Source organism: Poecilia latipinna, unplaced genomic scaffold (genome assembly GCF_001443285.1).
Source record: "Poecilia latipinna isolate Pla-1442-1.1 unplaced genomic scaffold, P_latipinna-1.0 Scaffold4555, whole genome shotgun sequence".
Taxonomy (NCBI): Eukaryota; Metazoa; Chordata; class Actinopteri; order Cyprinodontiformes; family Poeciliidae; genus Poecilia; species Poecilia latipinna.
The window spans coordinates 6520-15568 of NW_015117171.1; the positions used below are offsets into that span (position 1 = coordinate 6520).

Below are 9049 nucleotides of genomic sequence, written 5' to 3' on the forward strand. Positions count from 1 at the left end.
GCTGGATTGACGGGTATGACAGAACACCGGCAATGCAGACCAGATTCTGACACCGGTCACACAGGGACCTGACAGCCCGTATCAAAGGGCCCGGTACCCCATACTCCTAGAGGGAATCCTGTGGGGGATTGTGGACTGAACTTGTATTGCGCTTTTCCAATCATTTTGACCACTCAAAGCGCTTTACACTAGAGCAGTGGTTCTTAACCTTTTTTGAGGTACCGAAACCACCAGTTTCATATGCACATTCACTGAACCCTTCTGTAGTGATAAATAAAATATGACCCCCCCCTCCCAAATTCAAGACATAGGGTTGATCCAACTAGTCTAGTTGGGTCACTCTAGTTGGGGGTGACCCAACTAGACTCTAGTTGGGTCACCCCAAGATCACCAAGTCTTCTTAAAAGGTAGAGTGTCTGAGAACAGTTCTTTAAAATATAGTCAGTGTTTTCAGCAAAGTTGAACTGACTGTTCAGGAACAACCCAAGGTATTTAAAATTTGCCACAGTTTCAACAGGTTGGCCATCGAGAGAAACTGGAACCACTTTAAGGTGTTGTTTAGATCATTTAATTAAGCTCTACATTCTTAAGAGAATTAAAAATTAATTATTTTGTCAAAAGATTGAGCAGTGTGACTACCCTCCACTCCCATCTGACCCCGCTGAGATCAAAGAGTACCGTCTTTTTTTAGTGGTAATTTACATATATTTAGCTGTTTGTAACTAATTTCAGTGGAAAAAAATTGGACAAATTGGTTTATAATATTATTATAATAGATACATTTGTTGAAAATGTCCTTTGAAGTGAAACAGGAATTTTTTTTCTGGTGTAAAACACAGTTCTCTGTTATTGACAAAAAAAGATAATGAATCCCACCTTATCCTCAGCTGCGTGACCTGGTCAGCATGTGCATCAACCCAGACCCAGTCCAGAGGCCTGACATTGTCTTCCTGCTACAGATAGCCAAACAGATGCACATGTGGACATCCAGCACCTGAGCGCCACCTGGAGCCCACTCTGCCCATCTGAGGAGCTTGGCTGCAGCTGCTGCTTCAGAAACCAGCCTTGGCTTCCATTTCTCAAACAAAATCTAAGAGATGTGCTTTAGTGCACCAAGATGTTTTTCTGTGAGTACTTCCAATCCATTTGTCATGACTGTGGTAAAGAGGTACAGTAGCAGAATTAGCATTCAGCAGGTGAGTTTTTCTATGGCTGGTGTCTGATCCTGTCGAAATGTTTGTTCCTCTCATCATACCTTACAGTCATTAGACTTAAGTTCCAACAACTGAACAAATGATTGGCTCCAAATGAAGTGCATCCCAGTGAGTCATACTTACAGACCATGTGAGCACAGACCTAATGATCTGATGTTCTATTTCTAACTTATTAATTCCCACTTTCTTCAGATAACCACTTCAATCTCACATTGTTGAACATTTAATGGTGCAGTCTGTAACTTTTTACTTAAAAAATAATTTTTACATATTTAAGACTTTCACCATAACAGTAACAGTACGAGATAAATAATCTGTGAAAAAAAAATCTCTTCCACCTCTTCCCAGAGCTATTATTTTCATCAGACAGCAACAACAACCAATCAGAGCCAGGAGTGTCTTAGTGCTGTCACTCAACCTCAAGTACTCCCTGCTAAATGTGCTAAGGGCAGAGAAACAGTTACAGGAAAACAGTTCAAGGGGAGGAATAAGCAGTGCAGTACCACAAGAGATTGTGAATGACAGTGCTAAGACCTGCCTCCTGGCTCTGATTGGTTGTTTCTTGGTAGAACAGGGAGAAAGCAGAGGAGCTCAAGTTTTTTTTCACAGATTCTCTCTCATGCTATACTGTCATGGCACAGTGACGGTTTCAACAAATATCTAAAAAGATATTTTTTTATTAAAAAGTTACATACTGCAGCTTCAGTGCCATTTTAAAACCTTTTCAATATGCTTGGTCCAAAAGTTATTCAAATTGGATTAGTAGGAAGGCTTTTGAAGCCACCAAGTGAGCCGTTTATACGTGATGTTTATGACTTTTGTGCTCATAAACAGCAGAGAAAATCCAGCCCCATGCTTAGGAAGAATTCAACATTTTCAGGTTTAAGAATTTAGTTTCTATGGACAACGGGATCCTGCCAAAACTGAGAACAAATATAAAAATAAATGGCTTGATAAAGTGAGTAATGTGCCAAACACTTCATCCAAATTATAAAATGCAAGGATTGTCACAACTGATTTGATTATACAGTGATTTACTGTATCAACTCATCACTTAATTTTCCAGTTTTAGTTTTCTCAATTTATTTAGTTTCTCATTTTTTAATACATTTTCCATACTCTGCATTTTCTTCATACACTGATGTAGTTTCTCTAATATTGCCTCTGCATTTTCTCCCTTTTTATTTTTTCCGTCTGCCCGTTTATTTAGATTCTATTATTTCCTATTGTTCTTTTTGCTTTTTCTTCTAAGTTATTTTCCTCAAAATTAAGAAAGTGATGCAATTTCTTTCAGCTTGATTTAATAAAAATGCCAATTACAATTTTACAGTTTCAGTTTTTAGCAGTATGCTTTGCAGAGCCAGAATGAATAAGCAAAATATTTCACTTATGTGTCACTAACCTGAACTGGATTCAGCCTTTGTCTTTCATTTTCAGTCTGAATTATTCACTATTGAAAATCTCTTAAAAGTACTGCCAACAATGGTAATATGTGTTCCTCATTTGTTGAACTAAAATGTTGATCTTGATTAAAAAAAAAAAAAAAATGAATTTGTCAACTCGAAACTTTATTGTTGACCATGGACATAATGTGTGTGTCAGGTGTTCTAAAGGGGAGAGGTACATCAAAAAAAAAAAAAACATTTTAGGAAGTGTCCATGGTTTGGATGGACTCCTCCACCACCTCCAGGTCCAGCGGGGTTACACACTTCGATAACACAGCAGTTGTTCCTCTTTTGTACTTGTAATCACCGGTTCTACATTGAGAAAAAGAACAAGATAAAGTATAAATCCTTATTCATTATGTGTGGACCACATCAAGAACAAAGACAAATTCAAATCCATGGTTCATTTGCACACAACAAGAACCATCAGCCTACAGGCAAGCCATGCATGCTAGCTATTAGGGATGCTCCGATCAGGTTTTTTGCAGTCAATTCCAATCACCCATAAGGGCTGATCATCGATCAATGCCGATCACCTGGATTGGCTGTTAATTTTTTGCTTTAGGTTTATATGCTACCATGTGATTTGGAACAATGATCTGGCAATAATTTAGACATAAAACATGCTAAATACTTGCAGGAACAACACAGCAAGTATTCAGTCAAAAGGACAACCGAACAATCTGCAAGCAGTAAAATAATATTTAACACTAAGGCTCAACAGCCTAAACTATACACAAGTCAAGTAAATCTCACAACACGGTCATTCACTTTTCAAGTGAAAAAGAATAACATTCTAAGTCAAATGCAGGTTGTTTTCAAATAAACAATCCTAATATACTAAATCAAAACTTCCTGAGAGCATGGCTAATTGTTTTGTGGTGCTCTGATTGGTTGTTTCTTACTGAGCTGTGTAATTCTGCAGAACACAAGGAGGAGAAAGAGGAGCTCGATTATTTTTCTTCAGAGATTTTATGTTTCGTATTACGACACAACAAAAGTTTTAATGCTAATGTAAAAACTTTTTTAAAAGTTACATGGTGCAGCTTTAAGAAGCTGTTCAATATAAGAGTCCACTTTCTGATGGAGCTTGGACAGCGCTACATCTGTGAAATATCAATAGCGCATAATCTAACAGCAGAGGGCATAATCCAGCATCTTGCACCGCTAGCCCGATGACTTTATTTTTTGGGTTGTTTGTTTAGCTTTCTGACTGTAATGCACATCTGGGTGAGTGTTGGAAATCGGTGGCCGATTGATCGGCACATCTCTTCTAGCTATACAAAGTTGGTAAGAGCTGGTTAGTAGAGAACTCTGACAAGTTATGGTGGCTGGTAAGTTAGTCTGCACTAAAACACTCCATCTTACTTACAGCTGCAAGGCCTCAAGCTCATTTAGTCTTCAGGGAGAACAAGGAATAAAACAAGTTGTCAGCCAAGGTTCATGCAATAAAACTGCTTTTTAGGACACATGATGCAAGACACGTGATGCACTGTATTCATGGTGAGACAAATTGTAACATGAGTAATGCCACAACAAGTATGCACTAGTGAAATGGGATTAATCTGGTGCATCCCATTACACTAGTGGGATGCAGTAGCCCACTAGTGTAATAGGCTCTAGAGCCAGCAGTCTCAGGGCCGTTTTAAGACATGTTATAAAGCAACATGTATCAAACTGATAACATTCAGTCTGAATCTGCAGGAAGTATCCAATTGAAGATTCAGATGTTGCAGTAGTTCTCACCTGACCCCCTTCTTGTTGGCCTCATCGTGTGGTCTAATGTAGTCCACGTTGCCCTTGGTGATGACGGTGAGGTCAATGTTACTGCCAGAACCCAGGTCGTTAAAGATGCCTGCAGCGATGGCGTCACGCACCAGCCGCTTGGCTTCCTCCTCCTAATAGGAAGCAGCAACATGGAAGCTCAGGTGAAGCATGAACCATCATGGTTACTGAACTGATGTTAAACTGAGCAGATCAACAGCAGTGACTGGCTCACCTCCAGGTCTGGCTTGTAGCGATCTTCAAAAACAGCCATGGCAGCCAGAGAGCCAGAGCCTTAAGAAGAGTGAGACTTGGGTCATTGACCTAACACTGTCCTAACCTCAGTAACCACAATGCTTTGGGTTACCGGGATTTGAAAGACCAACTCCAAGGGAGAAATAAGACTGCTTCGTTATTGACAGACAATGTGGTACAGATTTATTCAAAGAAGAAACAAGCCTCAGGGAGAAGAGACTGCTGATGCAGAAAGGTGCAATTAATAAAGAACGTTAAAGTGTCTTCCAAAAAACTACATCAGAAAAGAAAAAAGCATAGTAGCAAGTACGAGGCAGTAAGAATAAACTGAGTAGTATTTCTAAACGTAGTTTTTATTGAGCCTGAACTGAACCCACACATTTTTTGTGTACTTCTACTGAATGTGATTAGTATTTCTCGATTTTGTAGTGAGTCAAGCAGTTCTTCTCATCCTGTTGACTTTGTCTTAACCTGCACAGGACAAAAAAACCCTAATCTGAATCTGAACCTCTACCTGGTTTAGAAAATAAAACCATCAAATGAAGACTGATTGAAAATTATAGTGGCAATCTAATAAGGAAACATCCATTTTACTGTATAAATTACTGACTCTTCCACATCTACCCAGAAACAAGTGAGGATAAAAGGAACAAAAACAATGTAAAAACAAATAAATGAAACCAGAGGTGGAAATTAATTTTTTTTTTACCAGCCACTTAAACATTTCACCAGCCTCTGTTTTTTTTATTACAAACCCCACTAGTACAAGAAAATTATATAAAATATGATTTATTCTTAACTCTATGAAAACCGATTTACTGACAATAAGTTTACCATACACATGTACTTATACATAATAATTTAACATAAGCACGGATACCTTAACAGGGTTGTAAGTGCAATAAGTTCATTTGATGTAATTACTAACGGCAAACTTTATCTACACAACCCTAACATTCTTGCAATCATATGTTGAACATTTCTCCATTTTGGCTACAACTCCCCCAGATAGTATTTATTATAAAATATTTTTAAATGGTATCAATAGCTGTTTTTTTAACTGTTTTGTTTTCCCTTAATTATTACGTTTTCTATTGAAATTCACAATTATTATTACTAAAATATCTCAGAATGTGTTCATTATTAATTCCACAGGCCGTCATTATTCCAGAGTTTTTCTGACTACCTGGAGCTTAGTGTTGATTTCCTCCTCATGGACGGATGGTCTCTCACTCGCTCGCTCGCACGCACGCACGCACGCACACCCACCCACCCACCCTCCGGTGCGCATGAAACTTTCCTTTATGAACATTTTCACTCCTTTTTGCCAGGTAGCAGCAGCTATTCCGAACTCTTCCTCATTCTGTCCCTGTTCTCTCACATAGTCATCCTCCTCCGACGATAATAAAGCCCCTGAATCGCTAACTAATCTGCTCCAGCGGTCAAAGTTTGTGTGGTAAACATATCACTTAGTTTGACACATTTTTCTGAATGGGCTTATGCGCATTTTGGCTTTTGTTGTACTTTTTCTTACCTGTATCTCTCACTTTTCTCAGACTCCGGTTAGCAACTAACATTTAGCTGAAATGGCTCTATTTATAACCTTAGAGGGGAGGGGCGGGTACAATGTATTGACGGACATTGGGCTTATTGAAGCCCAATGTCCGTCAATAAAATCAACCAATGGACTGTCGCGGTCGCTAAAAATTATATTTAGTATACTTTTTTTTTTTGTTAAATTATGACAGTGTAGGGCTGCCAGATATAGACAGTAAATGCATCAGTCTGTAGTCCAGACAGTCAGTCCTCCCCTGGACAGATGTTCAAACTGAATGCAGCTTCTTTTTTTTTTCTGTTCAAATTGTCAACCCGCCACAGTGGCGGGTGCATTGCTCCAATTTACAGGCCACTTCATACTTTTACCTGCATTTGGCCAGTGGCGGGTGTTAATTTCCACCCCTGAATGAAACTATGGTTTGCATTTAAACTATCAGAAAAGCTAGAAGCTATATTAATGAGACAAACTGACCCATAGTGACGTAGGGCAGCTTGTCAGTGGAACCATGAGGGTAAATGCTATACAGGTGAGGTCCATTACAGTCCACTCCGCCAAGGACCAGAGCAGCGCCAATGTAGCCCTGATACCTGAAGATACATACACACACACACAAAACTGCTCACTCACAAGTCAAAAAGCAGATAAATTACACATTTAACAAAGTTAAACAAAAACAAAACAACAACAAAAATCTAGATATTTTACAGACTGATTGCAGTGTGATGCCATGAATAGCATCTTGGTTTCCGGCTGCCTGGGCAAAGAGTCCCACTGCTGAATGTGAAAGCCAGCATGTGCAGAACAAGCTCCATGAAAAGCAGAGAAGTGACAGTAAAAAGTAGAGCTGGGAACTCTAAAAGTTAATTTTGCTTTAATTGTAGACTTTAATGTGTTCCATTTTTTTAACACAATACATTTTTTACTTATATATTCACATATTTCAGGCACAACTGCAAATATGATGCACAAGCCACATCAGAAAACAGCAACATACGGATAAGCTGCTATTGGCCAAGTTGCTTAGCCAATCATATTGGGTTTTGTTTCAAAACCCAATATGATTGGATTTTGAATTTATGAACGCTGGAAAAGCCTATTGTGTTCAAGTTGTGCTAATAGGAGTTAGCTTATCAGTGAAGCTATTCAAACCTAAAATCTCAATGCTAAACATGCAGCAGCAGAATAAACGTCATGAATGCTAATGTGAGCGTTCACATTTCTAAAGACGTTCCATAAACTACCAGGAGTTCTCGAAACTCTGGAAAGGTGAATGGACAGAATAGAAATGGTTCCAGGGTTTGTACCGGTCATGGAAAACCTGGAAAGTAAAAGTTTCATTTCAGGTAATGGAATTTGTAAATAAGGCCAAAAATGCTAGGGGGTTTTCCTGTGATGTGTGTGTTTCTGTGGTTCTGGTCTCCGACACAACCGCATTTGGTCTCGTTTCGGTGTCGGACCTTGAGGACTCGGGATTTTATTTCAAGACCAGTCAAGACCGTAACTGTGTAAGTGTCACTAAATTGCCAGCATACCATCCAGTTTATTTGTTAACATCCTTGTTTTCACTAGAGGCAAAACATACTGATTAAAATTCAAGCAATAACGCGACTTACTAATTACGCGTTTCTGTTGCCGCTGCCACATATCGCCTCCCCCTTTAACTCGCACGTGGCGTTCCAAGACATGCCCAATGTTTGTTTTGGAGTGGGAGAAGATGTCCATTTAATCATCGGGAATAAGCAATAATCATCAGGGAGTAATTTCTCATGATGGCAGACTACAGAAAGTATGACAACAGAGCACAGGAAAGAAAAAGAAGAGCACGGCAGAGAGGTGATGAAGAAAATATCTAAGTTAATAGGGTTTTTTTAAACCCCATAATTCTTCTCTGGTTCTCAAAACATTCGCCTTGCTAACAGTGACTCTACGGTCCCATCTGGCGTCTGTGGAGTTGGAGGCGATAGAAATGCAATCTTCTTCGCCAGTCGCAACGATGACCACGGATAATCCGTGCAATACTGATCCTGCGCTTTGGATGAGTTCGTGTGGACTTACTGGAGTGAGCAAGAAGCAGGGAGCTGTCAAAATATGGATATTAATTTTTAAGCATTGGAACAGGTTTACAAAAAAGAAAGAAAAAAAAAGAAAAAATCAGAAATGATTCTTCTCCAGATGGCGTTATGAAAACCAGCTCCAAGTGGTGAGTACCTCCAAACATAGACAGATTTATTCTCCATCCACCATGGCTGTGTTTTGCTTTGCATGTCGTATTTTTAATGATGCTAAAAGTCAGTACTGCTTTGAAACTGGTTTCCTAACTGAAAACATGCAACATATCGCTTTAAAGAGCAAGAAAACAGCAGAAGTCACAGAAAAGTGATGTGAATGCTCTGCTCGCACACGCTCAACGTGGGCTTAAAAAAGTGTGACTAGCTTTACAATGCGTTCACACCAAATGCGTTTTGAGCACCAAGTGCGTCTGATTTACGTTCAAAGTCTATGTGAAGGTGTTGTGGATTGTTGAGGGCTTCTAGCGCGGCCCGATTTGAAGCATTTGACTTGTAGAGCGTGTCTGACGCTATAGTTCAATTTGGTGGGGTTAGTCTGTCAGTCATACACTTTTCTTTCTCAACCTGTTGTATGTGGGTCATGGAAAATAATACTGAAGGTCATGGAGAGTCATGGATTTTTTTTTTCCCTAAATACCAGTGGGAGCCCTCTTTTTCACATTAAAAACTATAGATATCCGTTTTCTTGAGCCCTTATGTCTATTTATTTAATAATTCAGTAGCAAAAGGGATTTTTTTAATTGA

The 9049-nt window shown here is 39.1% G+C and overlaps 1 protein-coding gene across 1 annotated transcript; it reads right to left on the reverse strand.

Moving 5' to 3' along the window:
* Nucleotides 1-2720: 2720 nt before the first annotated feature.
* Nucleotides 2721-6851, reverse strand: LOC106942785 (proteasome subunit beta type-7-like; the record flags this gene model as incomplete). Its single annotated transcript, XM_015026122.1, has 5 exons — nucleotides 2721-2971; nucleotides 4032-4058; nucleotides 4406-4557; nucleotides 4659-4717; nucleotides 6708-6851. Coding segments are annotated over 5 exons (494 nt in total), but the record flags the coding sequence as incomplete, so codon positions are not given.
* Between the last annotated feature and the right edge of the window lie 2198 nt (nucleotides 6852-9049).